The sequence below is a fragment of the Ylistrum balloti genome, unplaced genomic scaffold, assembly GCF_031769215.1.
Source record: "Ylistrum balloti isolate Yb309-2 unplaced genomic scaffold, AGI_CSIRO_Ybal_v1 Utg370132, whole genome shotgun sequence".
In the NCBI taxonomy this organism is placed as follows: Eukaryota; Metazoa; Mollusca; class Bivalvia; order Pectinida; family Pectinidae; genus Ylistrum; species Ylistrum balloti.
This window is the reverse complement of record NW_026782143.1, coordinates 12,785-36,702: the sequence shown is the minus strand read 5'-3', so window position 1 is coordinate 36,702 and position 23,918 is coordinate 12,785. Positions and strand designations below refer to the sequence as shown.

The 23,918-nt window shown below is 40.1% G+C and overlaps 1 protein-coding gene across 1 annotated transcript; it reads left to right on the top strand.

The window, feature by feature from the left end:
• The first annotated feature begins 299 nt into the window (after positions 1-299).
• Positions 300-16,444, top strand: LOC132550594 (glycerophosphocholine cholinephosphodiesterase ENPP6-like). The gene is made up of 8 exons (XM_060214685.1): positions 300-628; positions 7,951-8,162; positions 9,348-9,496; positions 13,318-13,489; positions 13,781-14,076; positions 14,772-14,915; positions 15,378-15,489; positions 16,218-16,444. The coding sequence occupies exons 1-8, from the start codon at positions 300-302 to the stop codon at positions 16,442-16,444; spliced, it is 1,641 nt and encodes a 546-aa protein (XP_060070668.1).
• Positions 16,445-23,918: the final 7,474 nt, after the last annotated feature.

The following is a 23,918-nucleotide window of genomic DNA, read 5'->3' as shown; positions in this document are numbered from 1 at the left end:
TAGTGGATGGAGGGAAGAGGAATGGGTGTTCAGGATACAGGGTTGAGAATGGAGGGTAGAGAGAAGGGGTAGAGGGTACAGGATACAGGGTACAGGATACAGGGCAGAGGATTAATGGTAGAGCGAAGGGCGTACAGTATACTTGATACAGGGTAGATGAAGGAGGATGGAAAGTAGGTGATACAGAGTAAAGGATACAGGGTAGAGAATGGTGGGTAGAGGGAAGGGGGTACAGGATACAGGGTAGAGGATTGAGGGAAGAGGGAAGGGTGTACAAGGTACCGGATATAGGGTAGAGGATGGAGGGTAGAGGGAAGCGGGTACAGGATGAGGGTAGTGGATGGAGGGTAGAGGAAAGGGTGTTCAGGATACAGGGTAGAAGATGGAGGGTAGAGAGAAGGAGAATAGAGGGTAGAGGATACAGGATACCGGATACAGGGCAGAGGATGGAGAGTAGAGCGAAGGGCATACATGATACAGGATATAGGGCAGAGGATGGAGGATGGAGAGTAGGGGGTGCAGAGTACAGGATACAGGGCAGAGGATGGAAGGTAGGGGGAAGGGGTTACCGGATACAGGGTAGAGGATGGAGGGCCGAGGGAAATGAGTACAGGGTACCGGATACAAGGTAGTATATGGAAGGTAGTGGAAACGGGGTAGACGATAGCCGATACACGGTAGAGGATGGAGGGTAGAGAGAAGAGGGTTCAAGGAACAAGATACAGGGTAGAAGATGAAGGGTAGAAGGAAGGTGGTACCGGATACAGGATAGACGATCGAGGAGAGAGGGAACGGGGTAGAGGATAGCGGATACACGGTTGAGGATGGAAGGTAGAGGTAATAGGACACAGGGTACAAGATATGGCGTAGATGATGGATCGTAGAGGGAAGGGGTGCAGGGTACCGAATACAGGACAGATGTTGGAGGGTAGAGGTAGAGGGTACAGGATTCAGCGTAGAAGATGTAGGGTACATGGAAGAGGGTACCGTGTACCGATACAGGGTAGAGGATACAGGGCAGAGGATAGAGGGTAGAGAGAAGGGAGGACAGGATACAAAGTAGAGAATAAATGGTAGAGGGAAGGGGTATAGGGTACAGAATAAAGAGGAGAGGATGGAGGGTAGATGGAAGGGGGTACTGGATACAGGGTAGAGGATGGAGGGTAGAGGGAAGGGGGTACAGGTCACCGGATACAGGGCAGAGGATGGAGGATAGAGGGAAGAGGATACAAGGAACAAGATACAGGGTAGAAGATGAAGGGTAGAAGGAAGATGGTACCAGATACAGGGTAGAGGATGGAAGGTCGAGGGAAGGGGGCACAGTGTATCGGATACAGGATAGACGATAGAGGAGAGAGGGAACGGGATAGAGGATAGCGAATACACGGTTGAGAATTGAAGGTAGAGGTAATATGACACAGGTTACAAGATATGGCGTAGATGATGGATCGTAGAGGGAAGGGGTGCAGGGTACCGAATACAGGACAGATGTTGGAGGGTAGAGGTAGAGGGTACAGGATTCAGGGTAGAGGATTGTGGGTAGAAGGAAGGGGGTACAGGGTACCGGATGCAGATGAGAGCATGGAAATGATAGAGAAGTGGGTACAGGGTATAGGATACAGGACAGAGGTTGGAGGTAGAGAGAAGGGGGTAGTGGGAACAAGGAACAGGGTAGATGAAGGAGGATGGAGAGAAGGTGATACAGAGTAAAGGATACAGGGTAGAGGATGGAGGGTAGAGGGAAGCGGGTACAGGATAAGGGTAGTGGATGGAAGGTTGAGGAAAGGGTGTTCAGGATACAGGGTAGTGGATGGAGGGTAGAGAGAAGGGAATAGAGGGTAGAGGATACAGGATACCGGATACGGGGCAGATGATGGAGAGTAGAATGAAAGGGATACAGGGTACCGGATGCAGATGAGAGGATGGAAATGATAGAGAAGTGGGTACAGGGTATAGGATACAGGACAGAGGTTGGAGGTAGAGAGAAGGAGGTAGTGGGAACAAGATACAGGGTCGAGGATGAAGGGTAGATGGAAGAGGATACAGGTACCGGATACAGGGTAGTGGATGGGGGTTAGAAGGAAGGGGGTACATGATACAGGATACAGAGTTGAGGATAGAAGTTAGAGAAAAGGGAGTACAGGGTACAAGATACAGCGTAGATAATTGAGGTTAGAGGATGGAGGTTAGAGGGAAGGGGGTACAGGGAACCGGATAAATGAGAGCATTGGAGGGTAGAGGAAGGGGGTACAGGATTCAGGGTAAAGGATGGAGTGTAGAGGAAAGAGGGTAAAGGGTACCGGATACAGGGTAGGGGATGGAGGGTAGAAAGAAAGGGTTTACTGGGAACAGGGTACAGGGTAGAGGATGGAGGGTAGAGTGAAGGTGCTAGAGGGTACACGGTAGATGCTGAAGGGTAGAGGGAAGGGGGTACAGGATACAAGATACAGCGGAGATGATGGAGGGTACATGGAAAAGAGTACAGTGTACCGGATACAGGATAGAGGATGGAGGGTAGATGATGGAGGGAAGAGAGAGGGGGTACAGAGTACCGGATACAGGGTATAGGATGGAGGGTAAAACACGGGGTACAGGATGCCGGATACAGGATAGAGGATGGTGGTGAGACCGAAGGGGGTACAGATTGCAGGGAAGAGGATGGATGGTAGAGGGAATTGTGTACAGGGTATATGATAGAAGGCAGAGGATGGAGAGTAGAGGTAAGGGGGCAAAGGAAACAGGTAAAATGATGGAGGGTAGAAAGAAGAGGTTACCGGAAACAGGATACAGTGCAGACGATGGAGGTTAAAAGGAGGGGGTACAAAGTACCGGATATAGGGTAGAGGATGAAGGGGAGAGGGAATGGGGTACAGAATACAGGGTAGATGATGTAGGGATGAGGGAAGAGGATACAGGGTACCGGATACATGGTAGAGGATGAACATACAGCGTAGATGATGGAGTGTAGAGGTTTGAGGTTAGACGGAGGGGGTTCAGGGTACCGGATACAGGACAGAAGTTGGAGGGTAGAGTGAAGGGGGTATAGTATACCTGATACAGGGTAGAGGAAGAAGGATGAAGAGTAGGTGATACAGAGTAAAGGATACAAGGTTGAGGATGGTGAGTAGAGAAAGGAGGTACGGGATTCAGCGTAGAGGACAGGGGGTATAGGGTACCGGATACAGAGCAGAAAGTGGAGGGTAGAAGGAAAGGGGTAACAGGGTATCGGATAAAGGGTACAGGATTGAGGGTAGACGGAAGGGTGTACATGATACATGGTATAAGCTGGAGGTAAGAGAGAAGTGGTTATAGGATACAGGTTAGAGGATGGAGGTTATAGGGAAGAGTGTAAAGGATACAGGGCAGAGGATTGATGGTAGAGGGAAGGGGGTACAGTATACCTGATACAGGGTAGAGGATGGTGGGTAGAGGGAAGGGGGTACAGGGTACAGGATACAGGACATAGGGTACAGAATGGAGGGTAGAGGATGGAGGGTAGAGAGAAGGGGGTACAGGGTATATTGCAGAGGATGGAGGGTAGAGGGAATGGGGTGCAGGATACCGGACAGAGGGTAGAGCGTGGAAGGTACAGGAGTACAGCATACAGGGAAGAAGATGGAAAGTAGAGGAAATGGGGTACAGGGTACAGGATACAGGGTAGAGGATGGAGAGTACAGGGAAGGGGGTTACTGGGTACAGGCTACAGGGTATAGGACACTGGGCAGAGGATGGAGGGATGAGGGAAGGGGGTATAGCATACCGGCTACGGGGTAGAGGATGGAGGGTGGAGAGAAGGGGGTACAGAGTACAGGTTTCAGGGTACAGGATGGAGGGTAGAGGGAAAGGGGTACAGGATACCGGATACAGGGTAGAGAATGGAGGGTAGAGGATGGAGGGAAGAGTGAAGGGGATAGAAGGTACCGGATACAGGGCAGAGGATGGACGGTAGAGGGAAGGTTGTACAGAGTACCGGATACAGGGTAGAGGATGGAGGGTAGATCGAAGGGAGTAAAAGGTACCTGATACAGGTTAGAAGATGGAGGACAGAGAGAAGGGGATACAGGGTACAGGTTAAAGGATTGGCGGTAGAGGGAAGTCGTATAGGGTACCGGATACAGGGCAGACGTTGGAGGGTAGAGGGAAGGGGGTACAGGATACAGGGCAGAGGATAGAGGGTAGAGGGAAGGGGTCACAGGGTACCGGATACAGGGTTGGGGATGGAGGGTTGAGAGAAATGGGTACAGGGAACAAGATACAGGGCAGAGGATAGAGGGTAGAGGGAAGGGGTCACAGGGTACCGGATACAGGGTAGAGTATGGAAGGGAGAATGAAGGGTGTACAAGGTACAGGAAGGGGATACAGGGTAGATGATTGAGGTAAAAAGGAATGGGTTACATTGTAGAAAATGGAGGACAGAGAGAAGGGGATACAGGGTACAGGTTAAAGGATTGGCGCTAGAGGGAAGGGTGTGTAGGGTACCGGACACAGGGCAGATGTTGGAGGGAAGAGGGAAGGGGGTATAAGTTACAGGGCAGAGGATAGAGGGTAGAGGGAAGGGGGTACAGGGTACCGGATACAGGGTTGGGGATGAAGGGTAAAGGAAAGGATGTACAGGGTACCGGATACAGGGTAGAGAATGGAGGGTTGAGAGAAATGGGTACAGGGAACAAGATACAGGGTAGAGGATGAAGGGTAGAGGGAAGGGGGTACAGGGTACAAGATACAGGGCAGACGGAGGGTAGAGGGAAGGGGGTACAGGATACAGGGCAGAGGATAGAGGGTAGAGGGAAGGGGGCACAGGGTACCGGATACAGGGTTGGGGATGGAGGGTTGAGAGAAATGGGTACAGGGAACAAGATACAGGGTAGAGGATGAAGGGTAGAGGGAAGGGGGTACAGGGAACAGGATACAGGGTAGAGTATGGAAGAGAGAATGAAGGGTGTACAAGGTACAGGAAGGGGATACAGGGTAGATGATTGAGGTAAAAGGGAATGGGTTACATTGTAGAAAATGGAGGACAGAGAGAAGGGGATACAGGGTACAGGTTAAAGGAGTGGCGGTAGAGGGAAGGGTGTGTAGGGTACCGGACACAGGGCAGATGTTGGAGGGAAGAGGGAAGGGGGTACAGGATACAGGGCAGAGGATAGAGGGTAGAGGGAAGGGGGTACAGGGTACCGGATACAGGGTTGGGGATGAAGGGTAAAGGAAAGGATGTACAGGGTACCGGATACAGGGTAGAGGATGGAGGGTTGAGAGAAATGGGTACAGGGAACAAGATACAGGGTAGAGGATGAAGGGTAGAGGGAAGGGGGTACAGGGTACAGGATACAGGGTAGAGTATGGAAGGGAAAATGAAGGGTGTACAAGGTACAAGAAGGGGGTACAGGGTAGATGATGGAGGTTAAAGGGAATGGGTTACATGATACCCTAAACAGGGTAGAGGATGGCGGTTAGAGGGAAGGGGATACAAGGTACTGGATACAGGGTAGAGGATCGAGGGTAGAGGGAAGGGGGTACAGGATACATGGTAGAGGATGAGGGGTAGAGGGAAGTGTGTACATGGTAACGGATACAGGATAGAGGATTACGGTTAGAGCTAAAGGGGTACAGGGTACCATATACAGGGTAGATGATCGAGGGAAGATGGTACAGGGTACAGGCTAGAGGATGGAGAATAGAGGGAAGAGAGTAAAGGATACCGGATACAGAGTAGAGGATTTGGGTAGATGGATTATGTACTTCACTTTAGGAAAAAACATCAATGACGTCATCAAAACCAACCCGTCAGTCGAATTACATACTTTGCTATAGCTAAAACATCAATGACGTCATCAAAACCAACCTGTCCATCGAATTACATACGTTGCTATAGCTAAAAACATCAATGACGTCATCAAATCCAACCCGTCATTCGAATTACATACTTTGCTATAGCTAAAAACATCAATGACGTCATCAAAACCAACCGGTCTATCGAATGTCGTTCTTTACTATAGGGAAAAAAACATCAATGACGTCGTCAAAACCAAACCGTCAGTCGAATTACATACTTTACTATAGTTAAATACATTAATGACGTCATCAAAACCAACCCGTCTATCGAATGTCGTTCTTTACTATAGGGAAAAAACATTAATGACGTCGTCAAAACCAAACCGTCAGTCGAATTACATACTTTACTATAGCTAAAAACATCAATGACGTCATCAAAACCAACCCGTCTATCGAATGTCGTTCTTTACTATAGGGAAAAAAACATCAATGACGTCGTCAAAACCAAACCGTCAGTCGAATTACATACTTTACTATAGTTAAATACATTAATGACGTCATCAAAACCAACCCGTCAGTCGAATTACACGCTTTACTGTAGCTAAATACATCAATGACGTCGTCAAAACCAAGCCATTAGTTAAAAAACTCCACCATCACTTCCCCTTCCCTATCCATCCTATTATCATTACACAAATTCATATTCACCATTTCAATTCTTTAATTTTCTGACGACTGCCAGATAGATATCTGACGACTGCCACATAGTTATTTGACGACTGAATACTGCCACATAATTATCTGACGATTGCCACATAATTATATGACTACCGCCACATAAATATCTGAATACTGCCACATAGTTATCTGACTACTGCCACATAATTATCTGACGATTGCCACATAATTATATGACTACTGCTACATAAATATTTGACTACTGCCACATAATTATCTGACGACTGAATACTGCCACATAGTTATCTGACTACTGCCACGTAATTATCTGACGACTGAATACTGCCACATAGTTATCTGACTACTGCCACATAATTATCTGACGATTGCCACATAGTTATCTGATTATTATATGAGCCTTATATGCTTCCTTAAAATTTCCGTTTAATATATATTTGTACAATCTCACTCTGTCGTTCTACTGTCTTTCGCGAGAAATAGGATTCGAGGTCATGTGTGATTGATTTGACCAAAATTAGAGTTATTAAATTGAATATTAAATTTTATCTTTGGTATCGCAACCAATCTCTTACACATATCGGATGTCGCTTTGACCGGTACCACAGATCTGGTACAAGGAAACACTTGCTATTAAAGAGAACACAATTCAGGTTGACCTGATAGTTATCATTTCAATATGTGGTAATGTTCAATTTATTTTCATTCCTTGCATGTATAACTATAACAAAACAAAAAACAAAAAAACAAATCAGTACAAGTTCAAAATATATGTCATCTCCGTCGCATAATTTCGTCAAACGTACTTGTTTGATTTGATTTTGTTGAAAATTGTATTTACACAAAACGTTTCAGAAGTTTATTTTTGAGGCCGTGGGAAGCCGGTTGTGCGAGAGAGACGGCCATATTAGTGTTAATCTGAATGAGGTCAGTAATCAAGGTTAATGGGTTTTTAATAGTTTAGTAACTACAATGGAAATGGCTTTAACCCTCCATCAAACTTACAGTATTACAAGACGATTGGAAACCAAAAAACGCGGCCTGGTTGTTTGGTGTTAGGGTCGGTCACGCATCCGTTTTAGCATCAAGTGTCCGTAAATGCGAACAGCGCATATGCATGAATACATATGTAAAGTTCACGTGTCTGGATGTGTTCGATAAGCTACTTACAATTTGAGTAAATTGAAGTTAACATGTAACTACATCCTGGGCCTCCGGGACTTTTAGAAAGGTCTTAAGTGCACCGTGTCACAGTATTCAAGAATAAGGAAGTGGACATCACCTTCAGGCCAATAGTTCTACCTAATCAGCGGGTTCATAATATCACTGTACTAGTGAGTACGTGCAACAGACTTCCATTTTTCCGCTGCAGGTGAAAAGTACTTGTTAATCCGAGGTGATTCTACACGTAAAAATTCTAATAGCATATGTAAACACTCTGATGGGTAACTTAAAACACCCAATATATATATTCATACTTAGTGTTATATTGGAGTGTGTCTCTACACATTCCATTCCAAAGGATAACAAACTTCTCTTATTTTTGATGGATGGATTCCGATGGGATTATTTTGACCGACAGGAAATCGATCTTCCCGGTTTCCGACGCATGATGAGGGAAGGAGCCAGGGCGGAATATTTGATTCCAGATTTTCCATCATTGTCCTATCCAAACTACTACTCCATAATGACAGGTAATTGTACAGTTTTCTAATCAGATAATAAATGAATGTCGGTTTTATTGAGCAAACTTCAAAGTTTAGAATTAATGTACTTACAGAAGAAAGTTATTATGTATATTTTCATGTCGTAAAACCATGACGATCGCTGAATAAACTTGTATTATAAATTAAACAAGAGTAATTAATATAAACTTGTATCGCAATTGTTGTAAAATAGATAAAGTTTATATTATTATGAATTAGATTTATCTTTGTTACACATGTAAATATGACAGTAAGTAACATGATTAGTCGGAATACATACAAAGCAGAAACAGGGTATTTGAATAGAGCTCCTACAACATTTTCATCTTTCATACTGATGAACAGTTTTATCTTTAATACAAATATTAATGTAAATAAAAAGGTCTGGACTAGGACGATGTTATAATGTTTGACTTTTTAATATTTATATCCTTGTTATGTTAATAAGATCCCGCCCTATTACACTCTATGTTTCCTAGTAAGAATCCGATTTTAACCAGTTTAACATAAGTTCTGTGTTACCTTCAGGGTATATCTATACCGTGCTTTTATATTACGTGTACACGTGTACTTGATATGAAAATCAATGTAAAATTTAGCTGTGAGCATAGGTAAATTGTCGGATAGGTATGTACTAACTTCACAATGTACTGGTATGTCTGTATACAATGACTAAATGCAAAAGATTGAGCAATGTCTGCTATATATAAACAAATGTCATTACATTTATATTTTACATGTACTTACCTCATTCGGCAGGCGTTACCAATCGAGAAGTAAAAGAAAGCAGATATTTAAAACATATCTTAAGAATGTTATTTTTTCATCCGATTGAAAATGGTGTTTTCAAAGGCGTGTCGACAAAGAAATCGAGTCTGTATGAAGGCATTGCTACAAACATCCTCTAATACTCGTTATAAATTGCACTGAACTATTTATATTTTCTAGTTTTAAATAGTTTTTATGACCTCCAAATATTTTGTCATATTAATATCGAATAGATAATCGCTGCTACAGTTCTTTTTAGTAATTTTAAATAAATGATTAATTTGTTTCTCCCCCGTGAATATAATAAGATTATAAAACACTATTTACCATTGATAATAATTAATATCATAAGAGACAGATATGATAATCTTTTTATTTGAACAAACAGTTCTATATGTATTACAGGATTACACTGTGAGGATCACGGAATGGTCGGAAATTACATGTTTGACACGAAACACAACGAATCATTCCTTATAGGTGTTAACAAAGCACAGTACAACTCTTACTGGTGGGACGACGGGGAGCCGTTATGGGTTACAGCTGAAAAACAGGTTAGTATAACAAGTCATGCTTCATTAGTGTCGATCTCAGTCGAAAGATAACTCAGTATGGTTAATCTCGTTTCATTGAGTGTCAGTCTCAGTTGAGAGACAGTACAGTATGGTAAGTCACGTTTCACTAGTGTCAGTGTCAGTTGATAGACAGTACAGTATGGTAAGTCACGTTTCACTAGTGTCAGTGACAGTTGATAGACAGTACGGTATGGTAAGTCACGTTTCACTAGTGTCAGTGACAGTTGGGAGACAGTACAGTATGGTAAGTCATGTTTTACTAGTGTCAGTGACAGTTGAGAGACAGTACAGTATAGTAAGTCACGTTTCACTAGTGTCAGTGACAGTTGAGAGACAGTACAGTATGGTAAGTCACGTTTCACTAGTGTCAGTGACTGTTGAGAGGCAGTTCGATATGGTTTGTCACGTTTCTCTAGTGTCAGTGACTGTTGAGAGACAGTACAGTATGGTAAGTCACGTTTCACTAGTGTCAGTGACTGTTGAGAGACAGTTCGATATGGTTTGTCACGTTTCACTAGTATCAGTGACAGTTAAGAGACAGTACAGTATGGTAAGTCACGTTTCACTAGTGTCAGTGACAGTTGAAAGACAGTTCAATATGGTTTGTCACGTTTCACTAGTGACAGTGACAGTTGATAGATAGTACAGTATGGTAAGTCACGTTTCACTAGTGTCAGTGACTGTTGAGAGACAGTTCAATATGGTTTGTCACGTTTCACTAGTGTCAGTGACAGTTGAGAGACAGTACAGTATGGTAAGTCACGTTTCACTAGTGTCAGTGACTGTTGAGAGACAGTTCAATATGGTTTGTCACGTTTCACTAGTGTCAGTGACAGTTGAGAGACAGTACAGTATGGTAAGTCACGTTTCACTAGTGTCAGTGACTGTTGAGTGACAGTACAGTATGGTAAGTCACGTTTCACTAGTGTCAATGACTGTTGAGAGACAGTTCGATATGGTTTGTCACGTTTCACTAGTGTCAGTGACAGTTGAGAGACAGTTCGGTATGGTTTGTCACGTTTCACTAGTGTCAGTCACAGTTGTAGTATGGTTAATCACGTTTGATTTATTGGCAGTATCAGTTGTGACAGATACACTAGATCATTGACATGTGTATATATTGTTACTGACAAATACACTAGATCATTGACATGTGTATATATTGTTACTGACAAATACACTAGATCATTGACATGTGTATATATTGTTACTGACAAATACACTAGATCATTGACATGTGTATATATACTGACTGTCAGATACACTAGATCATTGACATGTGTATATATACTGACTGTCAGATACACTAGATCATTGATATGTGTATATATTGTTACTGACGGATATACTAGATCATTGACATGTGTATATATACTGACTGACAAATACACTAGATCATTGACATGTGTATATATACTGACTGACAGATACACTAGATCTTGGACATGATTATATATAGTGACTGACAGATACATTAGATCATTGACATGTGTATATATACTGACTGACAGATAAACTAGATCTTGGACATGACTATATATACTGACTGACAGATACACTAGATCATTGACATGTGTATATATTGTTACTGTCAGATACATTAGATCATTGACATGTGTATATAATGTTACTGACGGATACACTAGATCATTGACATGTGTATATAATGTTACTGACGGATACACTAGATCATTGACATGTGTATATAATGTTACTGACGGATACACTAAATCACTGACATGTGTATATTTACTGACTGTCAGATACACTAGATCATTGACATGTGTATATTAACTGACTGTCAGATGCACTAGATCATTGACATGTGTATATATACTGACTATCAGATACACTAGATCATTGACATGTGTATATATTGTTACTGTCAGATACACTAGATCATTGACATGTGTATATATTGTTACTGTCAGATACACTAGATCATTGACATGTGTATATATTCTGACCGACAGAAACACTAGATCATTGACATATGTATGTAGTTTAATATTCTATACGAAAAACATGCATGGTGCATGGATATATTTCGTCTTTTGAATTCGAATGCTTTTGATTTCTGTTATGACGTCAAGTCCTATAGACGTAGTGTCTATTAGATCTCTGATTTGATATATTTTTATACAAACTGAGTTATATATACTGACGAAAAAGATAGAATATAGCCAAGAACTGCATTGCAATGTGTAAGGTCATGGCGGAGCGATACCTCATCCAAATACTATAATGATGTTAGTTTTCATGGAGCCTGTGACGATGTTTGGCATTTAAGCTCAAGTTATTGAAAATGTTGATGTTGAAAGAAATGAACATATGAACAAACAAAATAAAAAACGCCTGAATTACAAATAATGGACCAGCTTATATTTGTTTTTTATTGAACGATAAAAATTATCTTCTTGTCAAAATGCTCAGTGTGCAATGTAAATTTCCCTTTGAGACCTAAATAGCTCTGTAGGTTCTTGAAGTGATCGCTAACAGTTGTTCTATAATATCTTCTACATGTGGTCGATCTCTTTTATCTGTCTTTCTTTCTCAAATCTTTGCCTGTTGTTAAACATATCTGGTATCTACGGACTAACTGTGACGCGTTATATGTACATCGCACATGTACGTACAAAGTTGCACTTAGGTTCGACTTCTGTTTGGAGAGATAGTGTCATACTTTAAAACAGAAATAGCGACATTTGTTTTGAATGAACAGTTGGACCGTAGTCAAATCGTGCAGTAGAATGCAGGCGATTGTTTTAATTGTACGTATTTAAAACCGGTTGCATATTAATTACTTAGGCGAGTAATAATATGTTGTACGATAACACTAGATTTGGAATAAATCGATGACTAGACGTAATATTTCATGACACGTTCTCCTTTTGTTTAAAGTGGCACCTGTTGTTTGAGAAAATGCACACAACCATTTCCTTTGATAACATTTCTCGAAACACACTTTTCAAAAATCATTACCATACATTTCAACAATTTATTTACTGAAACAAAAATATTCACAACCTTTCATGATTATTAATGTAACATCGCACTTGAGCATGGAATTATGTAAATGATATTGAATAGCATTACATTATACTTCTAATTTTAACTTGCGTATGATTTCTGACATCGTAGCTATATCCATATAGACAACCACAGTACTTAAGTAACTATACACTGTATCTAACCCTAACCCATCGAGGGTTTGTTTATCGGATTTATCGCTCTGCCAACAGCCATGATCACTTCGAGACGGGTCTCCATATAGTTGCTGGTCATTACCTAATCCTACCTAGCTGAACAACATACGGGGTGGCCGGCGCAAGTCACCCAGAGCAATTGCGGTTATTCATAGTCATCTTTTAAAGCGAAATTCGCACGAGTGGTGTCGAAGGTACAACGAATGATCCAGTTGACGAAGCACCTAGAAATAAATATGGCTGTGCCTCGTTCTTGCTGTGTTGTATGGCGTTAAATCCAGTGATCCAACCCTGCCCGCTCCAACTTCTCCCCACCCGATTCACGTTTTGTACTCAATGAATTATCTCTCATTTGGGTTTGATATCGCCTTAACTACTTAATTCTCTATCAAATATATTTTTGTCTTCCCGGTAAACAAGCTCATATCAATATTGATCGTAATGCTCGGGATAATTTAGATGAACCAGATGTGTTGGATCTTGATCAATATGGTCAACTGAATTCTACATCATTTCAAAACAGCGCGATAGATAAGACACACATCCAAACGATCTGCAATTTAAAGGACTTAAGAAACTTATGTATCTGTTAAGGGGAAACGATCCTATTTCTACTCCTGGCCAGGATGTGAGGTGACCATCAGGGGCGTTGATCCTACCTACTGTAAAAAGTACCCAACGTTTACCTACCCGAAACTGGAAGACATGCAGGAAGCCATAAAAGAGGGCCTCCAGTTGTTCTCTAACGATTCAGCGGACGTCGTCGGTATGCTATTTATCAATTTGTTATCCAGTTTGTTTAAGTTACTCTTGTATGTAATTTCCATATTGAAATTCAAGGGTTCCATAATATACCTATGATCTCTTCACTTGGCCTCGAAATGCTACGGAATGCTAACCAAAGTAACGGTAAGCAAACATATCAAGTTCTCATAAGGGAAGGACGGCTATTGACTGAGAGCAAGTAGGTGAGGTGATAGATTTAGCATGAGCTGTGATAAAGACTTCTATGTATATTGTAAATTGTTTCAAAAATTGTTCATTGTATCATAAAAAGGTATCTACGTGGAGCTGCCCGATAAATATGGTCACAAGTATGGACCTTCCTCCACACAGCTCAACCAGAAATTGATGGAAATTGACAATGAAATGGGCAAGCTATTAGACGAGCTCGAGTCACATGACCTCCGTGATAAAGTCAATATCATGATTTTTTCTGATCACGGAATGACGGAAGTGAACGAGACCAGAGTTATCAACATTACTGATTACGTAGAAGTAGAGGACATCCGAGTAGTATTAGACGCAGGGGCGAATGTCTACATATGGCCTAATGAAGGCAAACTAAATAAGGTAAATTCCTTGATTTTGTCACCAGGAAACGTACACGTAATTAATAAACAAAAGGGTCCATTTACATTTCATTTGATTATGTTGATTATTTGATACAGAAATTTGTAGAATTCAATACATATAATCTATTGTAAATACAACATCAAATATTACTCTATTTAAATCATAATTTTCCCTAAATTTTACAAGCTTAAAGCTCATGTAAAATCATCTCTTAAGTATTTATACACATGATGTGTCTTTGTCAATAACTAATTAGGATACGGTTTTGCAAAAAGCTTTAAACGTGTAACGTAATCCTCATGATACTTTAAAAAGAATTATTTCGATTCGATTTTAATGTTGAATCTTGAATAAAATATCGTTTAAACAAAATTATACAAATTACAAACAGTGATATATTATTGTGATTACTTGATAAGGTTCGCTTGATCTCTTATCAGCTACGGACGTAAATAAGGCTATTTTAACTGTATAACATATATATAACCGCTAGTGTTCTATAATGCACGACTACCTGTATGTTATGTTCGTTCTTAACAGAGTATTATTTACTGTATGCCGAGACAATGGGCTTCTTTTATGAAATCACTTGTATATTGTGCAGTATATTTTGCTTAAATATTTGATTTTGAAAACTATATAAATAAACTGAGAAATAAGTATAAGGATATTGTTTTTGTAATGAATGACAGGTTTATGCTGATTTGGTCGCTATGGACAACCCACACTTGACCGTTCTAAAGAAGGCGGACATCCCGGATCGATGGTTTTATCGTAATCATTACAGAACATCTCCCATCCTACTGGTAGCCAAGAATGGCTGGTATATTACCACAGTGCGTAGATTTTGCCAAATTGGGTTAATTCATAAGAACAATGCACATTTGTTTCATCCAATTTCAGTATCGATTCCTTTAAAAAAAAATCCAAGGTACATACTGTGATCTATTTTGACACGTTGGGTGGTATGATTTATATGAGTTATCCCCCTTTATACATGTAAACGAAGTTAGATTTCAAAATCTCACCAACCACATACAAAATGAGTTGAATCGTATAGCTAGGATATATGTGCAGTGATACTTTGATTCCCGGCTGATATTCTAACAAATGTATACCATAGATAATGCAATTATTTTTTTGTATATAACGAGATTGATAAACAGAATTTTTTTTCGGTATTGTGATAATCCTAATGTACTTTGATCTAGTACGCCATGTTAAAAAAACAACACTTTTAATTTGTATTCATATAACTTATCGATACTTATTGAGAAAAAAAATGTTTTTTTTTTCAGCCGTTGTTGCCAAGATTTCACACCTATTACGGTTCAGGGCCTATGCAGGGGACACACGGGTTTGATAATAATGAGATCGATATGAGAGGTATTTTCCTCGCTAGTGGACCAGGTAAATACACATACACTGCCTTATCATGAAACTGCCATGCATAAATATAAATAGCTGTTTAAATCAACTTTTTTATTTGTTGTAATAAACTATTTTATCCAATTGATAAAAAATTCTCTAATCGCTTTTATATCTATGGAAGTGTGGAACTCTATGTCCTTGGTAATTATTTTAACATACGTCATAAGGCACTATTCTGCGTAACACCAACGTCACATTTATACTCCTATCCAGCTGTTTAGAATACATTATCCGTGTCTTGACATTACAGCTGTTCGTTTTACTCGGAATGCCAAAGGCTCGCCACTTTATTTTTGTTCACCGTCACCGATATACAGCATATATTTTAAGACAATGGTCATGATATCGCTGTTATTTGTTAGTGGTAGTTAAGTATAACAGAGCTTTAGATAATTATCACGGTACATATTTACTCTCAGTTCAAGATAAAGCGATACAATGATTTTAATAATGTCTGATATTTAATAGAAGACAGATGAAAACACGTTTCGAAAAATGGAGGAAGTTTTCTAAATAAGTTTCTTGTGAAGTCCATTGACTAAATCTATTATAAGGAGACGAAATAATATGAGATATCAGTACTTGATTTTATCATGTATTTATTCTAACACTGCTATATACATAATAAAGTGCAAACTATATTTGATATAAGACATGTTATTACAGATATCTTTTATGCTTCTACGTTCTCTGATTGTCTGTTTCAGATATAAGCCGAAACGTGGTGGTTAAAGGATTCGCAAACATTCACATCTACCAAATGATGTGTGACGTTCTGGGGATCGAACCAAACGAAAACGATGGTCAGTGGAAAGATGTGGCCGGAGTTCTGACCCACACATACGACGATGTTTCATCGGCCATCTTAAATGTAACAAACCTCGCTCTCCTTATCCTTACAACACTGATAAGTCTAGTCCGGGAATCTCTTTGACGTTGCAATTTAGGAAGAAGTCTGAACAAATGACGGAAATGATATGTCGTTCGGGTGTTTCCCGACAAAGACAACAATTATTTGCATTGACATATAGCTAACATATTATTTTCATTGTAAGTGGCAAAAATGAAATTGATGATTTTGTAACATTTCACGGTCATTGAAAGAAGTTCGGGGATGTACAGAACGATTCAGTGGAACTCTTTATCTTCAGTACATACTATTATATCAAGTCGTCTGTGATATTCCTTAAGTGATATACGCAGCTCAGTTCGGATTGACCTAATTATACGATGATGCAAAAAGCAGAAAATACTTCTATATGTTGAAGTAGTAGGGAAAGTGCCCATTCTGGCGCAGTCCCACCGCCTATATAATCATATTATTTTCATTGTAAGTGGCAAAAATGAAATTGATGATTTTGTAACATTTCACGGTCATTGAAAGAAGTTCGGGGATGTACAAAACGATTCAGTGGAACTCTTCAACTTCAGTACATACTATTATATCAAGTCGTCTGTGATATTCCTTAAGTGATAAGCGCAGCTCAGTTCGGATTGACCTAATTATACGATGATGCAAAAAGCAGAAAATACCTCTATATGTTGAAGTTGTAGGGAAAGTGCCCATTCTGGCGCAGTCCGCCGCCTATATAATCATTAGCACACCCGACTCATACACCCACCGACTAGGGTGGAGGTGCAGATCGATGACGTCACATGTATTTCCCGACTGTATCTATTTATAGCTCGGTATTTCCTGACTGCTCTATTGATAGGGATTACTTCATTCTTCTGTTTATAATGGAAACAAAAGACACAGATAATTAACAAAGAAATAAAAACAAAAGGCACCTATTATGTACACATTTAGTATCCCCGTCGCGTTGGAATGGACGTAGGTCGGAGAGCCATCCCACGCCCATCCTTACAAACATCACCTATTATATAATGGACAATATATATTATTTACAACTACTCGATAGTCATCTACCTCCCATGACATATTACTAGAGCGATCTGTGTATATGTACATTCTCCCATGACACGAGGTCTTGAAATTATACGTTTTTAGGGTAGTTCACTCTCCTAAGCGCGATATTTACAAATCGGTTACATCAGATGCCGGTATCCAAGAATTAAATTTCTTTGGCCAATGAAGCCATTTGATGTAATACTCTTTATCACTTTCAGAATATTTTATTGTCATGGTGGTATTGACAGTAGGAATTGGGCAAGTCCTCTCCTTACAGTGCATAAACAAGTATACAGACACATCAATCAAAATTAGAGATAACAGATAATAATAATATTAGGAATAAGAATGTAGAAGATAGATTCAAATGGATGATTATATAACCGAAATGCAAAATAGGCATCACCATCGTTTGTATTATTGAGTACCAGAACAGTAACATAAACTAAAAAATACAAATTAGGTATCACAAGATATTACAAGACTGGGTCAAAATATGTCCATTTGTGGTGGGGCAGGCTGCAGGTTCAAACAGTCCATTTGCACATAATCCTGAGCTGAGTCCCTAAAATGGACAGGCGGACCCACACTTGAGACATCAAATACAAATGAGAGATAGAAAAGATAGAAGTATAGAATGGGATGTACATTTGCTAAAATAGGCGACCAGTGTCAGTTATGAATCTCTGAACTATATCAAGAATAAATTTATTCATGTTTGCATCAAGTATAGGAGAACCTTTGAGAAATGTATCAATTGAAGGAGGTATAGAATCACTAAGGTCAGAAAGGGAATTAAAGAGGAGTTGTCTCTGGTTAGTAAAGAAGGGACAGTGGAAAAAGAAGTGGGTACAATCTTCAACTGGGTGGCCACAGTTACAGGCAGGGTTATCTTTAAGGTGGGAATTGAATAAATCAAAATTCAGATTACTTGCAGAGTTTCTTAGTTGACATAAAATTATGTTAGCTTTTCTTTGTCCTTTATATTTGAAAGTATCATTACAGTGGAAAGGAGGAATGGTAGTTTGCTGTGATAAAAAAGATTTTTTTATCGCATAAATAGAAGTTAATGAGGGATACAGACAAGATGGGCCATTCCATTCATTCATAAGTTTTGGAAAGAAGCTAGTGCAATATTGACAAGTTCATATATGGGGCACATCAAACAATTTATTGTGTCGAAGTGGATAAGGAGCATTATTATTGTTTATAAAAGGTTGGATAGAGTCAAATACATGAGGAGGGCATCTGTTATTTAAAATCTTTAAAAAAATAGATATTTTGATGTAAGTGTCTTCTTTTAGCTAAGGGTATTAATCCAGACTCATTATATAGAATTGCATGACTGGTGCCCCGTCTTAGGCCAGTAATAATGTGAATTGCCTCTAGTTGAATTGATTCTAAGATGTTGCATTCCCTTTCTGTGCAATTAGCCCAAACAATATCAGCATATTCTAAAATAGGACGAATAAATGTAATATATATTAATTCAAGTAACTTTCTGTCAATTTTATACTTTAACATTCTAAGTACATTTATTCGTTTATAAGCTTTCTCATAGATAGAGTTTATGTGGTTTGACCAATTAGCATGACTATTAAAAGTTAGACCAAGGTGCTTATGGAAGGTAACATTTTTAATAACTGAATCATTAAAGTACAGATTTGGATGCAATACTCTTTATCATGCCCTTTTCCCCTGGTCTTCAAAATTTCTTCGACTTTCCACATGTCGTCATCTCTTACATCCACTTTCTGTAGTTCGGATTGGTGGAAAGTACCTTTGATCTCGGTCCCCATTGTAGTCTTTGATTCTGTACTACGGTAAACCTCCACGTAGTATCCTTTGAGAAATCGTAAATATCTCCCACGTCCATTTCTCGTCATATGAACGGATTCCTCAAATGTGACAACCTCATTTTATTTCCAAACTTGAACTTGAACGGTTTACGGACCTTCGTTTTTTTTGTAAGGCTGGCTCTTTCTTTGGCCAGTACATCCTCTACCAGATAGAAGTTTCTTTTGCGTTTGTGAGCAGGAGCCATGCCGATAGTCCTGTGATACGTCTGATTGTAACTATCGGCGAACGACTGTAGTTTATTTACGTATTCGTATTTTCTGTGTGTAATATCTGTATAACCTAGACTTGATGGTCTTGATGACATGCTCTGACACGACTGCCTTGGATTCGTTTTGTGCATATAGATGTTTAATTCCGTATCGATCAAAGAGCTTGTTGACTTCCTTAGATCTAAATTCCTACCCTTGTCACTACGAATCCTAGCAGGTTGTCTTCCTTCACTGAGAACGTCTTACAGAGTGTCTGCTTCATATACACCTTTCTTATCTTTAAGTGGCCTCATCCACATATACTTCTATGACTTTTTAACTTAACCATAACCATGAGGTCGGCAGACCACTAATCGTCTATTCCCGTATTTACTGTATTTACTGATGACATATCTTCCATACTTTCTGACGTATCTATACAGTTTATCTGGTCCGTAGTAACTTCCGGCATTGTTGGGATCGTAATAAACGTCTCTCAAATAGTCTTCACACGCAAACATGTTATCACTTCGAGTGTCTCTGTTACAGTGCCAGATGTATAGTAATTTCAATCCTTACATGTACAGATGTAAACAGTATGTATCGTTCAATCATCCTCCTCCTCCTCCTCTTACTCATTCTCGTCATCTTCGGTCTCTGATTCTTCATTATCCCAATTCTCTTCTAAGATGTGGCGGTTCTTTTTGATGGCCATTTTAAATCGCTTTGCGATTGTCGCAACCTTCGTCCGTAAACTCTGTTACGTCTTCCATAATTCTTTCGTGAATGGTTCCGTTTTTGAGCTGGAGAATGTACTGAATAATGGACCCGTAGTTTTCAATAAACTGATCCATATTTTTTCATTTTCATTTCTCCTCCGCTTTGTCCTCAGACATCACCTCGTTTACGTATTTCCCATATTTTTGCTTCCATTCTTCTTCGTTTGTACTATAAGCTTCATTCATCATGACGTCAAAGGCCTCGTACTCCTCACTTTCTTTTTCCTCGTCACATGATTTCATTCTCTCGAGTGATAACCATTTCTTGGCAGCAGGTTTGTCTCCATTATCCAATTTCCTCTTATGAGATTCGTTTTCAGGACAACAGCTTTTCACGTGCCTCTGTAAATCGTGGACGTCATGGAACATGATACCACAATCGTCACAGGCAGACATCTTTTGGAGTTTCTTCGGAATAGAGTAATTGTGGAGTTTCTTTTTGCTGGGAATACGTCCGTCCGCTACGAGTGGTGTTATCAAAATAAGCAAAAGTTCCTTATCCCTTTTTACAGACATGAACACGTCATGTCGCAGACGTAGCGATTCGGATGTGGTCGATTTCAAATCAACTAGCAAATAGCCATTGGGCTTTCCATGTGAAATTTCTCTTCAAATGTTGAGCATTTCCTGGAAAAAATCTGTCTGGTAAGAGTCATGATTGGTTGTTTATCTACAGGGTTGCTGAATATCATCAAATAGTATCAGTTTCTTCGCTGTGTGGGATCTTTGTTGTAATAGAGATTCTGGTTGATGGCTATTACAGACAGGTTTCTGTGATGACTGCCCTCTATAAACAACTCATTGATCCTAGGATCCTTAGATGCCGATGACATGAGGTCATCCAGAATAACGAGGTTTCTGATTCTAGGGTTAATGAAGTTATCCTGATCCAAATCGAGTGGTATCCCCTGAATAAATTGGACCTCTGGTAAAACCGTTGACATGATAACGTCGTAAAGGGGTTGCCATCTTTTGTAAAGCCATAAGATTCTTTGTTGAATCAGTGATATCTTCGTCGTACAGTTTTGAAGCAGAGTTTTGATAAAGTAAGTCTTTCCGCAGGATGTTGGTCCAGACACATTTGCGGTGAAAGGATGTTTAAAAACAAAAGGCTTTTTGATGTTGCTACGGCGGCGGATACGTATGACTGCCCTCTTGCAGCGGCGAAGGCGGACACGCGTGACTGCCCTCCCTCTGCGGCAGCGGCGGCGGATACACATGACCGCTCTCCTGCGGCGGCGGCGGTGGTGATAAATAACCATGTACGTTTCTTTGATGTCTTTTCATGACGCCTATTCTAGAAAACCAGCCTTTGCAGTCACGACACTTAACTTAATACATGTAAACACCTCGACGTTCCGTCTCATAATGACAAACGTTAAGATTTCTAGTCTATTCATACTCTCTCGGGCAATGCATTGTGGGTAAGTGAAACTCAAAACAAAATGAATAATGTAAGGAATTTTATTAGAGATAGATCATAGTTGATAACATTACATATATGTCCTACTCTATCATGGACATTATATATTTACAACTTCTGAGATTCGTCTACCACCCGATTGACAGTACTTGGGCGATCTGTCTGTGGTTGTACGCCCTTTCCCAGCTAACGGGTTCCTGAAATTAGACTTTTCTAGGTTAGTTCACTCTACTATTGTGATATCCACCAGTTTTCGTTTGCATTACTGTTGAAACCATCATCGAGCAAATATCTCTTGTCGAATGGTGACAGCCCAATTTTGTTCTTATAGATGTTATAAAGCTGGTGGTCGTAACTCCTTAATTGCGTCATCTCTGACATATGTAGCCTCCGTCCAAAGAGGCACTACTAATATTCTTGGTAACTTGTTTTGTTTTTTATGACACTCTTCTTGATACCTTTTGCCTTTTTCGTCTCGATGTTGACGGTGGTTTTCACGAGTTCTCCTCCAGCTGTTTTCTCTAATGTTTTGCTGTAGACATAGGCATACATTTTGGACTTTAAACCGACGAAGGCAGGTATCGCGTTGTCGTGTGTTTTTTCTTTCATCTTCCCCAACGCTTTTGTGTTTGTCAAACTATAGAGAGGATGTGTCTGGTCGTATTCTGAAGTATCAAAGAGGTGTTGATCTTCAAGCATATCTTCGTAAAGATCATCCGTTTGTAGTTTATATGCCAGTGAGTTCGTATCTGTGAAGAGTGGTGTAGCGTTTGATTCATACTTGGACTTGACGTAGTTGAAGTGAAGTCGAAGTCATTCATGAGGGTCTTGGAGAGGTCCAGAATGCTGAACCCTATACAGGTAGGTCGGTTTTTTTTACATCCACTCGTTTCTTGAGATTCTCCATGGTCTTCCAAAACACACTATTGTTCATCTATTTGTAAAAATCTTTTTGCAAAATCATTCCTAGCGTACTTTTTGCATTTTGTATTATAGTTGATGTAGGTCTTCAGCCAAGGAGATTGTTGAAAGAAGAGTGCTCGGTGGAATTTTGTCAATTTCATACCTAGAGAGAGGTATTGTTTCAGATTTTGATAGTGTAAAACGTATTTCTTTTTGTGGTTCAAATTGAGAACGTGTTTTTCTGTCGATGTCCTTTTCATATCTATTTCGTTTAGTAACTTAGAGGCATATGTTGATAACATACCCTTCGTTCAGGTGCTAAGGGGTAGTCGTTGTGGAGATCATAGAGCTCACTGGGGTAATCGAGATCTACTTCCAGGATGCATCCCTCTGGTGAATCATCCAAAATACCCATGACGTCGGTGGTATCTTTTTCTTCTTCGCTTAACCAACAAAAGTCATGAGTTGGTAGGAATTGTGATATGGCCCACCCGTAGAGATTGTTTGCGTCTAAATACGCAATACATTCTCTTCCTTTGCCTGGGTCGTATTTAGGGACGTACGGGTTGTTGGATTTTAAAAAAAATGTGTATCGATGTCGATGAGGAACTCACGTTGAACGCCAGGCCCAGAGAAGTATAAAAGTGAGCAGCAACCAAACCATATAATTCTAGGTAAAGATTGCGGAAATTCTCAAAGACATCCGCTAATCCCAATGTATCAGAAATCACGTAGTCCCCGAGAGTCGGTATGTGAAAGTTTTCCCATTCAATCTGGGCGTGCTCGCATGCCTCCTGTGTTATGTCTTCACCCGACAAACTACTATGAAATGGCTCTTTGGGTGAGTTTTGTTTCTCTGAACCTTTGTGGTCCGTCAAAATAATCGTATGGGTATACCTGTTTTTGTAAAAGGATGTTAATATTGTCCTACCCAAAAAGGCCAAATTTCCAATCAGTTTCTCTAGGGAAACTTTGAGAATCTGAAAGCTGTCTATAAAATCCATGCATCCTAATGAAAAGGAAATATACTTTTCCATATCGTTGGGGATATATTTGATCTCTTTGTTTTGAATTTTACCTATGGCCTGCATAATGAGATGGGAATCATACCCTCTCAGATTGTGAAAGACGACGGGGATGCATCCTGTGTATTTATAGTTAATATTACAGTCATTGTGGGCTGCTCCTCGAAATGCACCGGTCACGTGACAATGATCACGCACTCGGTCGTTTCGCAATTCTTTCCGACCAATGTGGCATGTGACTGCCTTCCTAAATGCTTGCCAAACACTTCCGGTCATAAACATTGGCTCTATATGTTTGAATCGTTTTTATAGCTCTTC